The sequence below is a fragment of the Myxine glutinosa genome, unplaced genomic scaffold (genome assembly GCF_964187855.1).
Source record: "Myxine glutinosa unplaced genomic scaffold, kmMyxGlut1.1 SCAFFOLD_1671, whole genome shotgun sequence".
Taxonomy (NCBI): Eukaryota; Metazoa; Chordata; class Myxini; order Myxiniformes; family Myxinidae; genus Myxine; species Myxine glutinosa.
In genome coordinates this window covers 27,603-52,788 of record NW_027617766.1, presented here as the reverse complement: position 1 = coordinate 52,788, position 25,186 = coordinate 27,603, and the positions used below count along the sequence as shown (strand labels likewise).

At 46.7% G+C, this 25,186-nt stretch overlaps 1 protein-coding gene across 1 annotated transcript in view; it reads right to left on the bottom strand.

Annotated features, from left to right (window-relative positions):
• The window catches only part of LOC144889199 (uncharacterized), a 35,502-nt gene extending 11,313 nt beyond the window's left edge, over positions 1-24,189 (bottom strand). Inside the window, exons 1-4 of the mRNA XM_078769199.1 lie at positions 24,068-24,189; positions 17,631-17,803; positions 3,441-3,486; positions 2,503-2,656 (exon numbers count right to left, since the gene is read on the bottom strand). Coding sequence (XP_078625325.1) covers positions 2,646-2,656; positions 3,441-3,486; positions 17,631-17,803; positions 24,068-24,161 — 324 coding nt within the window. The 5' untranslated portion in view covers positions 24,162-24,189 and the 3' untranslated portion in view covers positions 2,503-2,645. The remainder of the gene's footprint in view (positions 1-2,502; positions 2,657-3,440; positions 3,487-17,630; positions 17,804-24,067) is intronic.
• Positions 24,190-25,186: the final 997 nt, after the last annotated feature.

Below are 25,186 nucleotides of genomic sequence, written 5' to 3'. Positions count from 1 at the left end.
CCCTGATGCAGCAAGGCTGCCCCAAACCATAATATTTCCATGACCATGCTTTACAGTTGGTATCAGGTTCTTGTGGTCAAATGCTGTCTTTGGTTTTCGCCAAACATGTCTTCTGGTATTGTGGCCAAATAGCTCTACCTTTGACTCATCTGTCCAGAGCACATTGTTCCAGAAGTGCTGGTCTTTGCCTTGGTGTTCATTGGCCAGTTCTTTCTGGACAGCAAAGGTTTCCTCCTGGCACACTTCCCATGTAGATCAAATTTGTGCAGCCTCTTTCTAATGGTAGACTCGTGCACTTTGACATCAACAGTGGCAAGAGCTACCTGTAGGTCCCGTGATAACATTCTGGGGTTCTTAGAGACTTCTTTCAGCATCTTGCGGTCTGCTCTCGGGCTGAACTTGCTGGGGCGGCCTGGCCTGAACAAGTTGGCAGTTGTTTGGAATCTTCTCCACTTGTAGATGATCTTCCGGACAGTCGAATGATTGATTTCAAATTGTTTGGAGATCTTTTAAAATCCCTTCCCAGACTCGTAGGCATCTATAACCTTCTTTCTGAAGGCCTCAGAGAGCTCTTTTGATCTAGGCATGGTGACGCCACACAATTCAACAACAAAGAGCAAACCAAACTAAATGTCTGAGGTTTAAATAAGACAGGTTCCTCCAAGATCCTCTCTTTCGATGTTCTAATCATTTGCACCTGAGCTGTTGCACCTGATTCTAATTTTAGGTATTTGAAGTAGTGATAAATATAGGGGTGTACTTACTTTTTCCACATGCGAAATTTGCATTTATATTTATTTAAATTATACAATGGACTACAAAATGTAAATGTTTCATGATATTTGTTATATTATATCACCTTTATCTAACAATATTGTTGAAATGAAGATAAAATAGCTGTATGTTGAAATATGTTGAAAAAGTCAAAACTTTACATGGGGTGTACTTACTTTTTCACGTGACTGTATTGCAGGGTGAAGACTGCCGGTGGGATCCGCGAACGTAAGCGCTCCGGCTTCTCCACCACTTGCCCCCAAGCGTATTCTCCGCTATATATTGACTCAACGCCTCGGAGTTAAAGCTTGTTCGGCAATCCGTTCCCTTGGATGATTTTAATCACCGAGGAACGCGACAAATGGTGTAATGGTGTCAGGTTTGCGTTTTTGACTCGACTGACATTTTATGTTCGAGGGTTGCGAGTTCGACACCCGTTGAGGGCAAATTGCCCTCAGCTTTCGTAATCAAAATTTATTTTTAAACGATTGTCTTTCTCTTGTCGAGGGGGAGGTAATCGTAGTACCGGGGTGCCCAAATTTTGTAGTTTATTGGTGTACGAGGCACAACATCGCGTTTTCAAACAATTTAAAATATTTTTTATTTTATTTTCTGAGGTAAAAATACGCGGGCGGGAGTACTGCTTTCTCACCACGAATGGCGGAAGCGAGTGAGATGGCCGAGCGGGTTGGGGATTCCGGAGACTATGGAATTGAGCTGGAGATAGGTGGTTTTGAGAATAGTAGTGGAACCTCCCCCGCTTCAGAGCGATTGAGCCAGGAGACGGGTCCGATGTCTTTCGAGGCCATGGAAAATTAATTGAGGGGAATGGAGGAACGATTGGAAAATAATATGAGGGGAGATATGAAGGGAATGAGTGACAAAATCGATGGAATAGAGGGTAATATGAGGGGAATAAAAGGGGATGTTAATAAAAATGGGAAACGTATGGGAGGAATGAGTGACAGAATTGATGGTTGGGCGAGTGAATGAAAGGCAGAACAAAAGAATGAACGTGGGGCACAGGAGAAGCCATGGGTGGCAGAATTTGAATCAAAAGGGGGGGAATTAACATTGGGAATAGAAGAGTGTGAGACCCAAGCTGATGCGCTTCAGGCACAGGAAAGGGAGAATTTAAATACGGCATGTTTGGAGGTAAATGGTGCATGTCTGGTGGTAAATGGGGGAAACTCAAATTTTAATGGGGAATGTTTGGCTGAAAAACACCTGGAACAATAATAGTTCTCAAAAATAACAATAATCATTCTCAACAATAATTCTCAACAATGTTGTTTGATTTCAATTGCTCACAAGTTTAGACTTATTTGATTTTAAACAAACCTATTTTCTGTAATTGCCACCACCCCAAACCCTCAAAAGGACGATAGCCCACTATGGTTCTGAGGGTATTTTATATTTATATTTACAGGATAAAATTGTCATTGTACAGTTACACAATGGCCTTCCCTTGTTGCTATATGATGGAATTGGAGGTTAACCTTTCAAAAGGAGTAGCAAGGCTTTGCAATCTTTGCAAAGGATTGTTCATTTCAAACTGCTGCGTGTTGATTTAAATTCAGCAACATTCGCAATGTTGTCACACAGATGTCATGGAAAGCAATATTTATAGAACATGTAAGACAGTTACCAATAAATATTCTGGAGATTTTATGCATATTTGCCCAAATATCAACTTAGGATAATATTATAGAATGGTCCAGTATGTACCTCGGTCGCAGGGTATGGTGGTGGAAGATCATTGTGCTGCTTCTCATTTTCCATTATCTCCTCATAACTGGGAAGATTATTAAACGAGGGAGGCACGTCTATAACAGCAATTCCTGGAGTTTGTGAAGTAACTTCTTGTGGAGTCACCTCGTTGCTAAAAACAAACAAACAAGCTGTTTGAAGCGCAGTGAGGGGAACAATTCAAGAGTTATCTACATGTTACATATACACAGGGGGAGTGGGAGGGGACTGAGAAAAACAAACAAGGAAGGAGGGGCAAAGAGAAGCGAGTAGGAGGAAGTAATTTCAGAAGTGACCATTATTATCACCATCTGATTCACCATTATTGTCTGACACACACACACACACACACACACACACACACACACACACACACACACACACACACACACACACACACACACACACACACACACACAACACACGAACATCCAAAGAAATAGGAAAGGTGATACATGTACTATACACATGGATGATTTGTAGCTCTTCTCGCTAAATGTCAAAAAATTGACAGAACAACTAAAACTAGTAAAACAGTTTCAAGGACATTCAAATGGAATTTGGACTAGACATGTGCGCCAAGTGCACATTTGTACAAGGTGCACCAAAAAATACAGACAACATAAAAATTGACCTTGAAACAACAATACAGCTTTTAGAAAACGAAGCATTATACAATTACCTTGGGGTAGAAGAGGGCCACCAAATATGTCACAAACAAATGCGCAAAACAATCGCCAAAGAATACCTCCGTTACTATGTACGAAGCTGATCCTGAAAGCATACCGCTCCCCAAGAAACAAAATCAAAGCCATAAACCAGCTCGCAGTACCAGCGTTCCAATATAGCTGTGGAATAATAAACTGGCCACAATCAGAAATCAACAAGTTAGACAACAAAACAAGAAAACTCCTTACCATCCACAAAATGTTTTACAAAAACCAGTGCATCCTGAGAATGTACCTGTCAAGACAAGAGGGAGGGAGCGGCCTGATGGAGCTTAACCAGGTGCACAGAGCGACGAGTGTCGGACTAGCTGAGTAAGTGAAATAATCAAGAGACTATTGGATGCAATTTGTCAACAAACATGAACACAACAAACCTGAAAAAGTATCCCTAACTCACCTTGCAAGTAAAGGATAATGCCGCAAAGGAAATGCCGCAAAGATGCCGCAAAGGAACATGAAACAGCAACAAATACTTCCCCAACAATTGCAAAAAAGACAAAATAAGTATATAAAAAGAAATAGCAAGATATATACACCTACTGGGAGAATGACAAAAGAGCAGGAAAATACAAAAAGAATTGGACAGAGTGGGGATAGACAACGAAGGCTCATTGGAATGGCGAAGAAGAGGTCAGCTCAACAGGGATGGTGAACGAATCATAATAAATGCCCAAGATAAAGGACACCACACAAGTGGATTTAAAAATATGGTGGGATTGAGCCAGACCTACAAGTGTAGATTCTGCAAGACAGAAACAGAAAGTACTAGTCAACTGCTCTCGGGATGCAAAAAGCTATCAGAACAACTTTACACACAATGACACAACAAAGTATGCAAAGTGATTCATTGGCATAGCTGCAAAAATTTAAACATACCAGTACTAAAAAACGTATGGAAACACGAACCAAGGGCAATCATTGAAAATGATGACGACATGCTCACGTACAAACTGATGATTCCATCGAGCATGGAAAACAAAGCATTGCGTCCGGATATTGTGCTCAGGAACAAAATGAAAAGACAGCATTAATGATTGAGATATCAGTACCCAGCGATTTTGGCCGAAACAACGCAAAAATCAAGAAAATGACGAAATACCAGGACCTCAAAAATGAGGTCAAGAGATCTTGGAAGCTGAAGACCATCGAAATTGTACAAGTGATAATTGGGGCAACAGGAATGATGAAGAACCTCACTGAGATTTAAAAAATCATCCCCGGGAATATTACCACAAATGAACTATAACTGGAGGCAATCCGGGGTTCAGTGACGATCCTGAATAGAGCCTTTGGAATAAAACTCTGAAAAAGTTAAAAAGCTTGGTCCATGAACCGTGATCCCTTACCGAAGAGGAGGTAGATACTTTGTGTCCTGGGAGGACTGCGTGTCAGCATGGTTTGACAGAGGTGGAAACGACACACACACACACACACACACACACACACACACACACACACACACACACACACACACACACACACACACACACACACACACACGTATGTTATGTGGAAACACCTCTGTCACCCAGCCAACACCTCTATCACCCAAGCTGACACCTCGGTCACCCAAGCTGACACCGCTGTCACCCAGCCAACACCTCGTCACCCATGCTGACACCTCTGTCACCCAAGCTGACACCTCTGTCATCCAGCCGACACCTCTGTCACCCTTGCTGACACCTCTGTCACCCATGCTGACACCTCTGTCACCCATGCTGACACCTCTGTCAACCATGCTGATACCTCTGTCACCCAGCCAACACCTCTGCCACCCATGCTGACACCTCTGTCACACATTGCTGACACCTCTCTCACCCAAGCTGACACCTCTGTCATCCGGCCGACACCTCTGTCACCCATGCTGATACCTCTGTCACCCATTGCTGACACCTCTGTCACCCAAGCTGACACCTCTGTCACCCAAGCTGACACCTCTGTCATCCAGCCGACACCTCTGTCACCCATGCTGATACCTCTGTCAACCATGTTGATACCTCTGTCACCCATGCTGACACCTCTGTCACCCATGCTGACACGTCTGTCATCCAGCCGACACCTCTGTCACCCAGCCAATGCCTCTGTCACCCTTGCTGATACCTCTGTCACTCTTGCCGACACCTCTGTCACCCATGCTGACACCTCTGTCACCCATGCTGATACTTCTGTCACCCATGCTGATACCTCGGTCACCCATGCTGATACCTCGGTCACCCATGCTGATACCTCGGTCACCCATGCTGCTACCTCTGTCACCCATGCTGATACCTCTGTCACCCATAAATTACACCTCTGTCACCCATGCTGATACCTCTGTCACCCATGCTGATACCCCTGTCACCCAAGCTGACACCTCTGTCATCCAGCCGACACCTCTGTCACCCATGCTGATAACTCTGTCAACCATGCTGATACCTCTGTCAACCATGCTTATACCTCTGTCACCCATGCTGATACCTCTGTCACCCATGCTGATACCTCTGTCACCAACGCTGATACCTCTGTCACCCATGCTGTTACTTCTGTCACCCATGCTGATACCTCTGTCACCCAAGCTGACACCTCTGTCATCCAGCCGACACTTCTGTCACCCTTGCTGACACCTCTGTCACCCTTGCTGACACCTCTGTCACCCATGCTGATACCTCTGTTACCCATGCTGATACCTCTGTCACCCATGATGATACCTCTGTCAACCATGCTGATACCTCTGTCACCCAGCCTACGCCTCTGTCACTCTTGACGACACCTCTGTCACCCATGCTGACACCTCTGTCACCCAGCCGACACCTCTGTCACCCATGCTGACACCTCTGTCACCCTTGCTGACACCTCTGTCACCCATGCTGACACCTCTGTCACCCATGCTGATACCTCTGTCACCCATTGCTGACACCTCTGTCACCCATGCTGACACCTCTGTCACCCATGCTGACACCGCTGTCACCCATGCTGACACCTCTGTCACCCATGCTGACACATCTGTCACCCTTGCTGACACCTCTGTCACCCATGCTGACACCTCTGTCACCCATGCTGACACATCTGTCACCCTTGCTGACACCTCTGTCACCCTTGCTGACAGCTCTGTCACCCATGCTGACACCCCTGTCACCCATGCTGATACCTCTGTCAACCATGCTGATACCTCTGTCACCCTTGCTGACAGCTCTGTCACCCATGCTGACACCTCTGTCACCCATGCTGACACCTCTGTCACCCATGCTGACACCTCTGTCACCCATGCTGATACCTCTGTCACCCATTGCTGACACCTCTGTCACCCATGCTGACACCTCTGTCACCCATGCTGACACCTCTGTCACCCATGCTGACACCTCTGTCACCCATGCTGACACATCTGTCACCCTTGCTGACACCTCTGTCACCCTTGCTGACAGCTCTGTCACCCATGCTGACACCCCTGTCACCCATGCTGATACCTCTGTCAACCATGCTGATACCTCTGTCACCCAGCCTATGCCTCTGTCACCCAGCCTATGCCTCTGTCACTCTTGACGACACCTCTGTCACCCATGCTGCACCTCTGTCACCCATGCTGATACCGATGTCACCCAGACTATGCCTCTGTCACTCTTGACGACACCTCTGTCACCCATGCTGACACCTCTGTCACCCAGCCGACACCTCTGTCACCCATGCTGACACCTCTGTCACCCTTGCTGACACCTCTGTCACCCATTGCTGACACCTCTGTCACCCATGCTGACACCTCTGTCACCCATGCTGACACCTCTGTCACCCAGCCAATGCCTCTGTCACCCTTGCTGATACCTCTGTCACCCATGCTGATACGTCTGTCACCCAGCCTACGCCTCTGTCACTCTTGCCGACACCTCTGTCACCCATGATGACACCTCTGCCACCCATGCTGACACCTCTGTCACCCTTGCTGACACCTCTGTCACCCATTGCTGACACCTCTGTCACCCATGCTGATACGTCTGTCACCCATGCTGATACCTCTGTCACCCAGCCGACACCTCTGTCACCCATTGCTGACACCTCTGTCACCCATGCTGACACCTCTGTCACCCATGCTGACACCTCTGTCACCCATGCTGACACCTCTGTCACCCATGCTGACACCTCTGTCACCCATGTTGACACCTCTGTCACCCAGCCAATGCCTCTGTCACCCTTGCTGATACCTCTGTCACCCTTGCTGATACCTCTGTCACCCATGCTGACACCTCTGTCACCCAAGCTGACACCTCTGTCATCCAGCCGACACCTCTTTCACCCATGCTGCTACCTCTGTCACCCATGCTGATACCTCTGTTACCCATAAATTACACCTCTGTCACCCATGCTGATACCTCTGTCACCCATGCTGATACGTCTGTCCCCCATGCTGATACCTCTGTCACCCATGCTGACACCTCTGTCACCCATGCTGATACGTCTGTCACCCAGCCTACGCCTCTGTCACTCTTGCCGACACCTCTGCCACCCATGCTGACACCTCTGTCACCCAAGCTGACACCTCTGTCATCCAGCCGACACCTCTTTCACCCATGCTGCTACCTCTGTCACCCATGCTGATACCTCTGTTACCCATAAATTACACCTCTGTCACCCATGCTGATACCTCTGTCACCCATGCTGATACGTCTGTCACCCATGCTGATACCTCTGTCACCCATGCTGACACCTCTGTCACCCATGCTGATACCGATGTCACCCAGGCTACGCCTCTGTCACTCTTGACACCTCTGTCACCCATGCTGACACCTCTGTCACCCTTGCTGACACCTCTGTCACCCATGCTGACACCTCTGTCACCCATGCTGACACCTCTGTCACCCATGCTGATACCTCTGTCACCCATGCTGACACCTCTGTCACCCATGCTGATACCTCTGTCACCCATGCTGATACCTCTGTCACCCAAGCTGACACCTCTGTCATCCGGCCGACACCTCTGTCACCCATTGCTGACACCTCTGTCACCCAAGCTGACACCTCTGTCATCCAGCCGACACCTCTGTCACTCTTGCCGACACTTCTGTCACCCATGCTGACACCTCTGTCACTCAGCCGACACCTCTGTCACCCATGCTGATACGTCTGTCACCCAGCCTACGCCTCTGTCACTCTTGCTGACACCTCTGTCAGCCATGCTGATACCTCTGTCACCCATGCTGACACATCTGTCACCCATGCTGTTACTTCTGTCACCCATGCTGACACCTCTGTCACCCATGCTGACACTTCTGTCACCCATGCTGACACTTCTGTAACCCATGCTGACACTTCTGTCACCCATGCTGACACTTCTGTCACCCATGCTGACACTTCTGTCACCCATGCTGACACTTCTGTCACCCATGCTGACACTTCTGTCACCCATGCTGACACCTCTGTAACCCATGCTGATACTTCTGTCACCCATGCTGACACCTCTGTAACCCATGCTGACACTTCTGTCACCCATGCTGACACTTCTGTCACCCATGCTGACACTACTGTCACCCATGCTGACACTTCTGTCACCCATGCTGATACCTCTGTCACCCATAAATGACACCTCTGTCACCCATGCTGATACCTCTGTCACCCATGCTGATACCTCTGTCACCCATAAATGACACCTCTGTCACCCATGCTGATACCTCTGTCACCCATGCTGATACCTCTGTCACCCATGCTGATACCTCTGTCACCCATGCTGATACCTCTGTCACCCATGCTGATACCTCTGTCACCAATGCTGATACCTCTGTCACCCAGCCGACACCTCTGTCACCCATGCTGCACCTCTGTCACCCATGCTGATACCGATGTCACCCAGACTATGCCTCTGTCACTCTTGACGACACCTCTGTCACCCATGCTGACACCTCTGTCACCCAGCCGACACCTCTGTCACCCATGCTGACACCTCTGTCACCCTTGCTGACACCTCTGTCACCCATTGCTGACACCTCTGTCACCCATGCTGACACCTCTGTCACCCATGCTGACACCTCTGTCACCCAGCCAATGCCTCTGTCACCCTTGCTGATACCTCTGTCACCCATGCTGATACGTCTGTCACCCAGCCTACGCCTCTGTCACTCTTGCCGACACCTCTGTCACCCATGATGACACCTCTGCCACCCATGCTGACACCTCTGTCACCCTTGCTGACACCTCTGTCACCCATTGCTGACACCTCTGTCACCCATGCTGATACGTCTGTCACCCATGCTGATACCTCTGTCACCCAGCCGACACCTCTGTCACCCATGCTGACACCTCTGTCACCCTTGCGGACACCTCTGTCACCCATTGCTGACACCTCTGTCACCCATGCTGACACCTCTGTCACCCATGCTGACACCTCTGTCACCCATGCTGACACCTCTGTCACCCATGCTGACACCTCTGTCACCCATGTTGACACCTCTGTCACCCAGCCAATGCCTCTGTCACCCTTGCTGATACCTCTGTCACCCTTGCTGATACCTCTGTCACCCATGCTGACACCTCTGTCACCCAAGCTGACACCTCTGTCATCCAGCCGACACCTCTTTCACCCATGCTGCTACCTCTGTCACCCATGCTGATACCTCTGTTACCCATAAATTACACCTCTGTCACCCATGCTGATACCTCTGTCACCCATGCTGATACGTCTGTCACCCATGCTGATACCTCTGTCACCCATGCTGACACCTCTGTCACCCATGCTGATACGTCTGTCACCCAGCCTACGCCTCTGTCACTCTTGCCGACACCTCTGCCACCCATGCTGACACCTCTGTCACCCAAGCTGACACCTCTGTCATCCAGCCGACACCTCTTTCACCCATGCTGCTACCTCTGTCACCCATGCTGATACCTCTGTTACCCATAAATTACACCTCTGTCACCCATGCTGATACCTCTGTCACCCATGCTGATACGTCTGTCACCCATGCTGATACCTCTGTCACCCATGCTGACACCTCTGTCACCCATGCTGATACCGATGTCACCCAGGCTACGCCTCTGTCACTCTTGACACCTCTGTCACCCATGCTGACACCTCTGTCACCCTTGCTGACACCTCTGTCACCCATGCTGACACCTCTGTCACCCATGCTGACACCTCTGTCACCCATGCTGATACCTCTGTCACCCATGCTGACACCTCTGTCACCCATGCTGATACCTCTGTCACCCATGCTGATACCTCTGTCACCCAAGCTGACACCTCTGTCATCCGGCCGACACCTCTGTCACCCATTGCTGACACCTCTGTCACCCAAGCTGACACCTCTGTCATCCAGCCGACACCTCTGTCACTCTTGCCGACACTTCTGTCACCCATGCTGACACCTCTGTCACTCAGCCGACACCTCTGTCACCCATGCTGATACGTCTGTCACCCAGCCTACGCCTCTGTCACTCTTGCTGACACCTCTGTCAGCCATGCTGATACCTCTGTCACCCATGCTGACACATCTGTCACCCATGCTGTTACTTCTGTCACCCATGCTGACACCTCTGTCACCCATGCTGACACTTCTGTCACCCATGCTGACACCTCTGTAACCCATGCTGACACTTCTGTCACCCATGCTGACACTTCTGTCACCCATGCTGACACTTCTGTCACCCATGCTGACACTTCTGTCACCCATGCTGACACCTCTGTAACCCATGCTGATACTTCTGTCACCCATGCTGACACCTCTGTAACCCATGCTGACACTTCTGTCACCCATGCTGACACTTCTGTCACCCATGCTGACACTACTGTCACCCATGCTGACACTTCTGTCACCCATGCTGAGACCTCTGTAACCCATGCTGATACCTCTGTCACCCATGCTGATACCTCTGTCACCCATGCTGATACCTCTGTCACCCATGCTGATACCTCTGTCACCCATGCTGATACCTCTGTCGCCCATGCTGATACCTCTGTCACCAATGCTGATACCTCTGTCACCCAGCCGACACCTCTGTCACCCATGCTGATACCTCTGTCACCCATGCTGATACCTCTGTCACCCTTGCTGACACCTCTGTCACCCATGCTGACACCTCTGTTACCCATGCTGATACTTCTGTCACCCCTGCTGACACCTCTGTCACCCATGCTGACACATCTGTCACCCTTGCTGACACCTCTGTCACCCATGCTGACACCTCTGTCACCCATGCTGACACATCTGTCACCCTTGCTGACACCTCTGTCACCCTTGCTGACAGCTCTGTCACCCATGCTGACACCCCTGTCACCCATGCTGATACCTCTGTCAACCATGCTGATACCTCTGTCACCCTTGCTGACAGCTCTGTCACCCATGCTGACACCTCTGTCACCCATGCTGACACCTCTGTCACCCATGCTGACACCTCTGTCACCCATGCTGATACCTCTGTCACCCATTGCTGACACCTCTGTCACCCATGCTGACACCTCTGTCACCCATGCTGACACCTCTGTCACCCATGCTGACACCTCTGTCACCCATGCTGACACATCTGTCACCCTTGCTGACACCTCTGTCACCCTTGCTGACAGCTCTGTCACCCATGCTGACACCTCTGTCACCCATGCTGACACCTCTGTCACCCATGCTGACACCTCTGTCACCCAGCCTATGCCTCTGTCACCCAGCCTATGCCTCTGTCACTCTTGACGACACCTCTGTCACCCATGCTGCACCTCTGTCACCCATGCTGATACCGATGTCACCCAGACTATGCCTCTGTCACTCTTGACGACACCTCTGTCACCCATGCTGACACCTCTGTCACCCAGCCGACACCTCTGTCACCCATGCTGACACCTCTGTCACCCTTGCTGACACCTCTGTCACCCATTGCTGACACCTCTGTCACCCATGCTGACACCTCTGTCACCCATGCTGACACCTCTGTCACCCAGCCAATGCCTCTGTCACCCTTGCTGATACCTCTGTCACCCATGCTGATACGTCTGTCACCCAGCCTACGCCTCTGTCACTCTTGCCGACACCTCTGTCACCCATGATGACACCTCTGCCACCCATGCTGACACCTCTGTCACCCTTGCTGACACCTCTGTCACCCATTGCTGACACCTCTGTCACCCATGTTGATACGTCTGTCACCCATGCTGATACCTCTGTCACCCAGCCGACACCTCTGTCACCCATGCTGACACCTCTGTCACCCTTGCTGACACCTCTGTCACCCATTGCTGACACCTCTGTCACCCATGCTGACACCTCTGTCACCCATGCTGACACCTCTGTCACCCATGCTGACACCTCTGTCACCCATGTTGACACCTCTGTCACCCAGCCAATGCCTCTGTCACCCTTGCTGATACCTCTGTCACCCTTGCTGATACCTCTGTCACCCATGCTGACACCTCTGTCACCCAAGCTGACACCTCTGTCATCCAGCCGACACCTCTTTCACCCATGCTGCTACCTCTGTCACCCATGCTGATACCTCTGTTACCCATAAATTACACCTCTGTCACCCATGCTGATACCTCTGTCACCCATGCTGATACGTCTGTCACCCATGCTGATACCTCTGTCACCCATGCTGACACCTCTGTCACCCATGCTGATACGTCTGTCACCCAGCCTACGCCTCTGTCACTCTTGCCGACACCTCTGCCACCCATGCTGACACCTCTGTCACCCAAGCTGACACCTCTGTCATCCAGCCGACACCTCTTTCACCCATGCTGCTACCTCTGTCACCCATGCTGATACCTCTGTTACCCATAAATTACACCTCTGTCACCCATGCTGATACCTCTGTCACCCATGCTGATACGTCTGTCACCCATGCTGATACCTCTGTCACCCATGCTGACACCTCTGTCACCCATGCTGATACCGATGTCACCCAGGCTACGCCTCTGTCACTCTTGACGACACCTCTGTCACCCATGCTGACACCTCTGTCACCCTTGCTGACACCTCTGTCACCCATGCTGACACCTCTGTCACCCATGCTGACACCTCTGTCACCCATGCTGATACCTCTGTCACCCATGCTGACACCTCTGTCACCCATGCTGATACCTCTGTCACCCATGCTGATACCTCTGTCACCCAAGCTGACACCTCTGTCATCCGGCCGACACCTCTGTCACCCATTGCTGACACCTCTGTCACCCAAGCTGACACCTCTGTCATCCAGCCGACACCTCTGTCACTCTTGCCGACACTTCTGTCACCCATGCTGACACCTCTGTCACTCAGCCGACACCTCTGTCACCCATGCTGATACGTCTGTCACCCAGCCTACGCCTCTGTCACTCTTGCTGACACCTCTGTCAGCCATGCTGATACCTCTGTCACCCATGCTGACACATCTGTCACCCATGCTGTTACTTCTGTCACCCATGCTGACACCTCTGTCACCCATGCTGACACTTCTGTCACCCATGCTGACACCTCTGTAACCCATGCTGACACTTCTGTCACCCATGCTGACACTTCTGTCACCCATGCTGACACTTCTGTCACCCATGCTGACACCTCTGTAACCCATGCTGATACTTCTGTCACCCATGCTGACACCTCTGTAACCCATGCTGACACTTCTGTCACCCATGCTGACACTTCTGTCACCCATGCTGACACTACTGTCACCCATGCTGACACTTCTGTCACCCATGCTGAGACCTCTGTAACCCATGCTGGTACCTCTGTCACCCATGCTGATACCTCGGTCACCCATGCTGATACCTCTGTCACCCATGCTGATACCTCTGTCACCCATAAATGACACCTCTGTCACCCATGCTGATACCTCTGTCACCCATGCTGATACCTCTGTCACCCATAAATGACACCTCTGTCACCCATGCTGATACCTCTGTCACCCATGCTGATACCTCTGTCACCCATGCTGATACCTCTGTCACCCATGCTGATACCTCTGTCACCCATGCTGATACCTCTGTCACCAATGCTGATACCTCTGTCACCCAGCCGACACCTCTGTCACCCATGCTGATACCTCTGTCACCCATGCTGATACCTCTGTCACCCTTGCTGACACCTCTGTCACCCATGCTGACACCTCTGTTACCCATGCTGATACTTCTGTCACCCCTGCTGACACCTCTGTCACCCATGCTGACACCTCTGTCACCCATGCTTACACCTCTGTCAACCATGCTGATACCAATTTCACCCAGCCGACACCTCTGTCACCCATGCTGACACCTCTGTCACTCAAGTTGACACCTCTGTCACACATTGCTGACACCTCTGTCACCCAAGTTGACACCTCTGTCATCCGGCCGACACCTCTGTCACCCATTGCTGACACCTCTGTCACCCAAGCTGACACCTCTGTCACCCAAGCTGACACCTCTGTCACCCAAGCTGACACCTCTGTCATCCAGCCGACACCTCTGTCACCCATGCTGATAACTCTGTCAACCATGCTTATACCTCTGTCACCCATGCTGATACCTCTGTCACCCATGCTGATATGTCTGTCACCGATGCGGACACTTCTGTCACCCATGCTGACACCTCTGTCACCCATGCTGACACTTCTGTCACCCATGCTGACACCTCTGTCACCCATGCTGACACCTCTGTCACCCATGCTGACACTTCTGTCACCCATGCTGACACTTCTGTCACCCATGCTGACACTTCTGTCACCCATGCTGACACTTCTGTCACCCATGCTGACACCTCTGTCACCTATGCTGATACGTCTGTCACCGATGCGGACACTTCTGTCACCCATGCTGACACCTCTGTCACCCATGCTGACACTTCTGTCACCCATGCTGATACCTCTGTCACCCAGCCGACACCTCTGTCACCAACGCTGATACCTCTGTCACCCAGCCGATACCTCTGTCACCCATGCTGATACCTCTGTCACCCATGCTGATACCTCTGTCACCCATGCCGACACCTCTGTCACCCATGCTGATACCTCTGTCACCCATGCTGACACTTCTGTCACCCATGCTGACACCTCTGTCACCCATGCTGACACCTCTGTCACCCATGCTGACACTTCTGTCACCCATGCTGACACCTCTGTCACCCATGCTGATACGTCTGTCTGACTCCGCACGTGAAAAAGCTGAATGCCTCAACTCTGTGTTTGCCTCTAAATCTTGTGTCCCAAACCCATCCCTCTCTGTACCCACCGTACCCAGTCGTACCCAGCTGCTCCTGGACTCTGTGTCCTTTCCTCCTGACAAGGTGGAAAAGTTTCTGTCAACCCTCGACTCTGATTCTGCAACTGGACCTGACGGCATCAGCCCACGGGTCCTAAAATCATGTTCTTCCGCTCTTTCACTCCCTCTCTCTGTTCTCTTCACCCTCTCTTTTGCTCAAGGTCATCTTCCATCTGCTTGGAAATCTGCCAACATCACCGCTTTGCACAAAAAAGGTGCAAAAACAGATCCCAGCAACTACAGACCAATCAGCCTAAGTGCAAACTTCAGCCTAAGTTCCTAAGTGCAAACTAAGCAATAATCAATTCTCACCGAGTGATGGCATGCTCCCTGCAGCACTTGCCATCTTCATTCACACCTGAATCATGAATATCTGGTCAGCACAACTTGAGCCCATTGTTCGCAAATGATATCGAGGCTTATCGTGCTCCTTGTCGACAGTTTTGCAAAAACTTGAGATTTCAACAAGGAATTTCTCTTTTTTACTTACAATAATGGAATTGGTATGACAAATATATTTTGGTGTAGCTTTTACCTGATATTAATGCTTAGTGTGGGGCTGGCATTATTGCTTTGCGTTCTGAGCGTTCTGTCACCTCTGTCACCCAATCATTGTTGATCTGTCTAGCCTAGGTTTGAATCTTGTCCCAGGTTAAAACTTTTACTCTGGTGTTTTGAATGCAGGGTGAGGCATCAGTATGTGCGCCCAACTTTGGAAGGACGTTAAGTACATTGGAAGGACCCATCTTACAACACTATAGTCGTTGGTGGATGTTAAATATTCCTCAGTGTCTTTCCCGAAGAAGAGGTGAGTTATCACTGGCATCCTGGCTAAATTTCTAATTTTTGACATCGTCAGATAAACATAAACCTCATGTTTCTGGTAATGTACAGGCAAATAACTTATTGAGTCATGCACACTATTCAGGGCCACTTTGGAGGCAAAACTTGTCCGAACCAAGTTCAAAGTGGGTGTATTTGATCTGTTCCATGGTAGTCAGGGCCCTTAGGGATATTTTGGGGCCGTTTGGTTCAAATTCTTCCAAAAGCACCAAATTTGGCCCAGATGTTGCCCATGCCATACTCTTTCGATTTTTGACGGGCGCCAAGACGGACGCCCCCCCCCTCCCCCCGGGGGGCCCATATTGGCGAAATACTAAATGGCCGCCACCCGGATTAGAGGAAAATCAGTTAAATAACCAAAAGGGTTGGAATCATGTATGATACCACTTTTCAGGGGTTTTCGAGGTCGAGGAATCCAATTATGATGTTATTTTGATGATTCGAGGTCAAGGTCAACCCTCAAGGTCATCTTAAAGGTCATTTTTGAGTCAAACATGTCAGTTTTTGAGTTTTTTTGTCAAGATTTACGCGAGGTTCACCATTTTATGTTTCTGGGTTGGGTAATCAAACTCTGACCTTATTTTTGACAATTAGAGGAAATATTTACATGTCTATTTCCTAATTTTCAGGCATATGCAGTTCATCAGTCTAATTACAAAGGTACGGATTTTGATGTTTTATGAACTGTATGCCATATCCTTGTGTTTAATTTTTGTGCGATCATGATCCGGGTTCATGTATACATGTCATAAATATGACGTCATAGGTCATGTGACCTGGCAGCCATATTGGATTTTATGAAAACCTTAAAAATGGATCCCTGCCTTCATTTTTCGATCGATTCATTTTGAACTTTGACCACTTATAGTACGCCATGTGATTGGATGCATATCCTAATTATGACGTCATAGGTCAGGTGACATGGCGGGATGGACCGGTATGGTCCCCGGATCATACCGCCCTTGGCGCCCATCAAAAATCGAAAGAGTATGGCATGGGCAACATCTGCGCCAAATTTGATGCTTTTGGAAGAATTTGAACCAAAATATCCCTAAGGGCCCTGACTATGGTTAATTTTGAGGCAAACAAGGTAAAATCCTATAGTGAGATGAGATAAATTGCCTCAGAGAGCATGGTCACCTTAAGGTCTTCCATGAATGTCTTCTGCACATTAAAAAGTATTTGTCAATTATGATCATTTTGACATTAACTTAAACGTTTTTTAGGGACACATTACAATAAATGTTTAATTGTGTTTAATTGAATATTTAATCAAAGGGTAAATTTTTGCAATTCAAAGACATTAGAGCAACTATAAGCAACTTCTCTCTCTCAAAACTTTTAAATTGTATACAAAGAAGAAATATTTAACTTACCACTGCATTTTCTGCTTTATTGGCATCAAACACCTTTTTTGCATCTTCATGTTTGCAAATCTTCACATTGCACTCTGCATTTTGTCGTTCCATCCCCGAATGACGATTTTCCAAGAGATGCTTTTGCAGGTAAGTTGCTCCTTGATTTGATTGAAATCTTGATTTATTGTGACCTGTTTCCACACAATACAAGCATACATTCCCAATGAAAATGTTTATTGTTGTTTGCTGGTCTAGAAAGAGTTTTCTCTCCTATTAAATGTTTTGCCCAGCACTCTCCCCTTATCCCCACCGTCGAATCTCAAGATCAGTGTAGTAGTCTTTTTAGATGTTCTGCTTGTTGCTTGTGTTTTGTTGTATTTGATTTGTGTTTTGTTGATAAATAAATAAGTCCTATATACTATCAATCTTTTAAAAGGGTTGAATAACTTTTCAAGAAATTAGATGAATATACTCCTTAATGCATGGAATGGTCTTCCTGTGAGAGTGGTCGCAGTAGGGACAGTAGATAGGAATAAAAAAAAAAGGAATTTAATAAGTTCCTGGAAGCAATGGGGGAAGAGGGGTAAAGGCATGCAGACAGGAATGGTAGCTGGTACGTTAATCGAGTGTGATATGTGAGTGTGTTTGCATGTCGTTCTGTGCTATTGCATATAATGAATGAATGAATGATCGTTTTAAGGCCATTTTCCCCGCTAGAGCGGGGGTTATAGTGGGGCGGCTTAGCCCAAATATTCAAAAGAATTGTGCATTTTGTGATACAAGCACCAAATTTGGCACAAATGTACATTAATATGTTGCGAACATTTTCAGATATTGGGCCACTTGAAATTCTCTCTTTATGTCCGCCATATTGGATTTCAAAATGGCCGCCACTTGAAATCTACATTTGCTATTATCTCTGGACGTAATGCAGCTATTGACTTGATTCTGGTATCTAAATGTATGTTTTTGGGGGCAAGGAATCCAATGGTACCAATTTCAACTTAATATTATCTATCACAGTCTGTTATATAATTTTATTTGGAAATTATCTAGGCAAATATTGGATTCAACACAATACTTTGAAAAGAATGTCTTAGTTCTGTAAATATAAATAACAAAAAAAACTATACTAAATCACTAGTAACAACTCAGACAAGCTCATATATACTGGCAGTCTAAAATATAAATTCATATCCCATTAGGAAACAAAGTGACCCATTCATTTGTGTTTTTCATATGCATATTTTATGTAACATTACATTCATATTGTCAATAAATACCAAACATGCATAATCCCCTTTTCCTAGACCCTTTAAGCCATCTTTTGTGTTTCTAGAGTACAGAAATTTCTTGTATAGGCTTCCATCTGTCTTGTTTCCTTAACAATGCACTGTAGCATATCTTTAACAATGTTTACAAACATGACTCCACTACATGTCTTTAATCACAGCCCTGACCCAAATAAAAGAGTAGAGAGGCTGCATGTGTGTTGACCCACATCAACTGTGTTCTTTGTGTGTGGCTGTGTTTAAATCACCTTGTGACTCCACATAAATGAGTTAATTACATACAATCTGGGCTCAGCTAGACAACATTGTGTGGTCAGCAATGAAGACGAGAGTCTGAATTACATGTATGCAAAAGACCTTGTGAACCAGTGAAGCAAATACACGGGTAAGCATGAATTAAATCTAGGGCATGATATAATTTCCATGATGTTTACCTCTACACTCAATGGTGGAAGGAGGTAATGTTTTGATCCCAGCTTGTCTGTATGTCTGTTTGTCCACAAAATTCCAGACAAAGCTTGTAGTAGTGGTAGTTGTAGTGGTAGTGGTGATAACAGAAATTGTTATATAGAACTGAACTTATATTATTATTATATGCAGAAAATAACTTCATTTCTATATGCCCTGCAGTGGACAGGTTAATTGGTTTATGCACTGAAGGGGTCACCCTGGTGTGCACTGCTGTGTTCTGCCTCACTGAGTTGTTCAGGTATGATGTACTCAGCACAAGCTTACCTGATACACATGTGTGCTGGCTAAAACCACTTGTCTGGTGGGCACGACAGAGGCAGGTTGTCTAATAGCCAACCTGGTCTTACTTTTTTGGGGTTTATCTGAAATTCTTACTATAAGGCTTTAAATTAGAAATGTTTTATATAAAGTAGTATTTTGAGTGAAGTGTGTATTCCACACTGACAGTTTTGACATGTTCTGAATTTAACACGAAGGCTGTAATTAACAGAATGGGGTATGTCTGGAAAATGTACTGTCCAACCTAATAAGAGTTTAGACTGATTTATATTTAAATCTTGGCTGTGTAAATATTGTAAGAATTTATGAATTCAAATGTTTTGTAAATATTCAATAAATTTGGGAATATTTTTTAACTAAAGAATCTCATGTGATTTTATTTCTCTTCTTGCCTCCGGTATGGGTGAAAATTTAATTCCGGCATAATCTCACAAAACTAATTCCCTAAGTGTGCCAAGCTAAATGCTCTACGATATAGAGGAATTATCCTCCTCTCCATTAGTATGGCGGAGGAAACCCCTCTATTATATATATAACAAAATGTTAACATTATATCATTGTATCGTTGCAGATTCAGAAGACAGTTCCACCATGTCCAAGAGCTTCAGACTAGCTGATGTTGAGCGAACTTCACCATCAACATCACAGCACCTCACCACAACTGACTGGAAGTTATGCCTTATATGTCAAGAGGACAAGACGGAGACACTGACCAAACCTGACCAATCAAAGAGAAAAGACATTGGGAGTGGGTACAGTTCACTCGCAGAGAACTTGGTCAAATTCAGTGAACTTGGAGAGCTTCCAGGATCATTTCACCTGGAAAGACTCGATGATGGTCATGGCATTGAAGCTGCGATGGTTGCACACGGTGCAAAATATCATCAGACATGCAGGCTCCAGTACAACAACACCAAACTGCAGAGAGCACAAAAGAGAGCACTCAAGAAAGAATGTGAGAGCGATGAGGAACAAGCTGCATGCAAACGCACCAGGTTACATTCACGCTCATCGAGTACAGAGAAGAAGGTCCCAGAAAATTGTTTCTTCTGTGAACAACCTGCTGTGATGAATGCCAAGAGGATTGGCCAAGAGCAGTTCGAGGCTTTCACCAGAGAGTGTCTGTTGGACAGAACAAAGGCAGTGGACGCACCCATTCCTCGTAACAAGCTGAAGGTGTTCAGCACTTCCACTCCAAGAAGCCAGAGCAAAGGTCAGCAACAGCTCGCCTCCATCAAGAATGACCGTGAACTCTTCGCACGCCTGTACATTGGCTGCCAGACGAGGGATGGAAACCTTGAGGAGTTCTTTTGTCACGAGAATCAGGCATGTCCTCCTGCATTGTCTGATGGTGGAAGCCTCTGCACTGGTACCAAGAGTGATCTCCTCACATGCTTGGAAGAAGTCTCCGACGCAAAGACAGAGACTCCTGTCACGACCTGTATTGTGCTTGATGGAGCAGCCATCGTCCAGATGCTGAAGCCGGCTGCATCAAAGACCTTTGAAGAGTATGCACAACAGATCTTCATCCCATATATGTCCACGAAGCTGCAAACAGTGTCACGCCTGGATCTGGTCTGGGATACTTACCTTGCTGATTCACTGAAAGGTAGTACACGTGCAAAGCGGGGACAAGGTGTGCGGAGACGTGTGGTGGCTGCCGCAGCCATACCAGGAAACTGGCAGAACTTCCTACGAGTGGACAGCAACAAGACCGAGCTGTTCAGGTTCCTCTCAGCAGCTCTCATGGAATGGTTTGACCAGGAGGACAAGCAACTCGTCATTACTGATGGAGAGGCAGTGCTCAGCAAGCCACTACTGCCAGATCGAACCAGCAAATGCACAGACATTGACAAGGCCAGGAGGAAACTCTTCGCAAGGAAGAACAATGTGCAGCTCATCCCTCCAACGAAGGCAGCTCTGGAGGAACATGTCAAGAGGGCAGTGTATCAAGGTGGACATGTGTGGGGTCAGATACTGCTGCCAGCACCAGAGCTCCCTCCACCAACCAACTGGGGTTGGTCAAGGACTGGAGAAGGACAGTACACACCTTACTGGACCAGGCTAACTGAGGCAGCTCACAGCTGCATTGAGCTGGTTTCTTGCAAGTGCAAGAAAGGGTGTGTGAGGCGCTGCAAGTGCAAAAAGGCTGCCCTTCAGTGCACAGCCCTCTGTGTGTGTGAAGGGGACTGCACATGACGATGAGTCAACAACATACATGTACTTGTGGCAATGCTGAACTTGTTAACATGACACTGTTTATGTACACGTATCTTCAGTACCGGTATATACCTAGCCTCAGATACCAGTACACCTAGCCTCAAATACTAGACCATGTAGCATGTCAGTATTATACCTAAGACATTTACAGAACTAAGACATTCTTTTCAAAGTATTGTGTTGAATCCAATATTTGCCTAGATAATTTCCAAATAAAATTATATAACAGACTGTGATAGATAATATTAAGTTGAAATTGGTACCATTGGATTCCTTGCCCCCAAAAACATACATTTAGATACCAGAATCAAGTCAATAGCTGCATTACGTCCAGAGATAATAGCAAATGTAGATTTCAAGTGGCGGCCATTTTGAAATCCAATATGGCGGACATAAAGAGAGAATTTCAAGTGGCCCAATATCTGAAAATGTTCGCAACATATTAATGTACATTTGTGCCAAATTTGGTGCTTGTATCACAAAATGCACAACAGGTTTGCTATGCTGCTACACTGTTAGCCTTGCGGGCCCCATGACAATCATGGTTCCCTGTTTGAGGCAATGTTTTTATGGCCGGATGCCCTTCCTGACGCCAATTCTTGGTCGCCTCTTACGATGCGCAGGGATACAGTGTGCCTATTCTAAATCGGGGTACACACCATGATCATTCATCCCAGCAAGCTGGTACTCAATATTGTATTGCATAAAAAAACCACCTTTAGAGGCCATTTTTCATATTGCATATTGCAAATATTGCATATATTGCAAACCATTGTATTGCATATTGTAATGAATTTAGGTGTAGGCCTTGTGAAGTGTGAACGTGTTATCTTAATTCAATCCAGAGGTGTCACCAGCTTCCAAAAAGATTTAGAACATGATTGGGACATGAACACGAATCGGAACATGATTGGGACGACAAGTTTTCTGTTTTAGAGCATCTTGGCTCTGAATTTGGCCCGATCGCACACGCTCAGAGGAGTGAGATATGAGATAATATTTTTTTACTCTGTCTGCCTGCCTGGCAGTCAAACAAAATTGAAAATAATTTCAAACAGGAAATTTACTGTTTTTAAGGAAGTCATTAAGGACAACAGGCAGGCATAACTAATACAACGCGTTAGATGGGGTGGTGTAATACTGTAATAGTCACTGCGCAAAAACAGCGGTAAAATCCGGAATCGACTTATTTATATGCCTTTAAACCTCGTTAAGCCTTTATTTATATTTAATTATACATTGAAACTGTGGAACACAAATCACCTTCATCATACTCCTAAGAACCTCCAGTTTTGCAGTACTTGGGCATCTTCTATAGAGTGGTGTATATGTGTGGTGCAAGAGACTGCTTTACAGCGCAAAAATTGTAGATTTTTTAACGATTTAAAAAATCATTATTTTATTAAAATTGAAGTATATACTTCAACACTGTGTGGGGTAATGTGTTCTATGAACTCTTTTTGTTTTTCTCAAAGTGCACAGCACCTTGTTTTATAAAGACCTGCTGAAGTTACTGAAGCTCTGTTTTAATCAAATTTCCACTAATTAATTGACATATGTGGGACAATTACACGCCCAGACCAGATTGTTCTCAATTTTTGCACATATGGCAATTCATTAGTTATAATCCTGTTCATATATTTAATTAAATTTACACTAATTTAAAGGAACAACTTTAAAAAGAATTCATGATTATTGGGTATCCGCTGTTTTTTATGTCACTTTGGGTAATGCTATGAGTAATGTTCTTATGAGTAATGTCCTTCAAAGGAAGCTATGAGTAATGTTCTTAGGAAATGGGAGATTAAGTTGAATAAAGGGCAAACAGGCCAAAATGATTGACAGATCCAGTCGAGCCTTAAAACAGATTGTCACATTTCCCCAAAAAAACAAAACAAACTTGATTGTTAAAAGGTATTTCAACAGTAACGCCCTATTTGAAATTCAATTCATAACAGTGCATATTTCCTTCCAACCCCAATATTTTGGTTATATAATGCACATTATAATGTACACTATTTACTTGTATAAACATTAAATGCTACTTTGCCTTCTGATTCTGATGTACCATACTCTGTTACAGAGTGGCGGTGCTGCCGAAGCAGTTTCTTGGCAAGGATTATACTGGGTGGTTTGCTGGCCATTGCCTTCCCAGGGCTACCTTACACACTCTGTTTATCTTTTATGACTAACCTGTGATTGCTGTAAGCCCATTGGCCTTTCCTCCACCTCCTTGCAGCAGCTGCAGTGAAATGCCGGCGATGATCAAACTCAAACGGTACACCATCCTCACCGAATCTTTTTGGGTTCCAATTCTGCTCCTCAACAAGGTCTTTATTTCACTGCAAATGAAAACAATTAAGCAGAACAAATACTCCGTGGTTCAGTGCAGTCAGCGACGAAGTCAGGGCTGCCAAAAAGGAACAACGACGTGCCGAGAGACAGTGGCTTAAGACTGGTCTCACAGTCCATAAACAGTTGTATAACATAGCTAAAGGACTTGTCATAAGAATCATTCTGAAAGCAAAAACGTCATATATTTCTGATCGGATTACTAGGAGCTGCTCCTGCAAGCAACTGTTCAGCATCACCAACCGCCTGTTTGCTACCAAAAATAAATCCGTTCTTCCCACTGTATTTCCTCAAAACGAACTACCCCAACACTTCCTGCATTTCTTTCACAATAAAATTCAGTCAATAAGAAACAATCTTGACAAGCAGTCACTCCTTTCCTTCGATGATGCTGAACACTGCTTTCACGGACGACCTCTTAGTTCGTTTACTCCTATTACTGAGGAAATTGTCAAATGTACAATCCTCAAGTCAAACACAAAAACATGTGATCTCGACCCCCTTCCCACCGATTTGTTCATTGAGTGTTTGGACACCCTCCTCCCATTTATTACTGCAGTTATCAATGATTCTCTGACTATGGGTTCATTTCCGCCTCTCTTTAAGCAAGCTCTTGTTAAACCACTTCCTAAAAAGCCCACCCTTGACCTTAACGACATTTAAAATTACCGTCCTATCTTCAACCTGTCTTTCCTGTCACAGATCACAGAAAGAATTGTGCTATCACAGATGAATGACCATCTAGTTTCAAATAATCTTTTCAATTCTCGCCAGTCGGCATATAGACCAGGCCATAGCACCGAGACCGCTCTCCTAAGAATAACCAATGATCTTCTGACCCCTCTTTACTGTGGTAAGGTTTCCGTTCTTGCTCTTTTGGACTTGTCTGCCGCCTTTGACACGATTGACCATAGTGTCTTAATTCGTCGTCTTGAAATCACATTTGGTATAACTGGTACT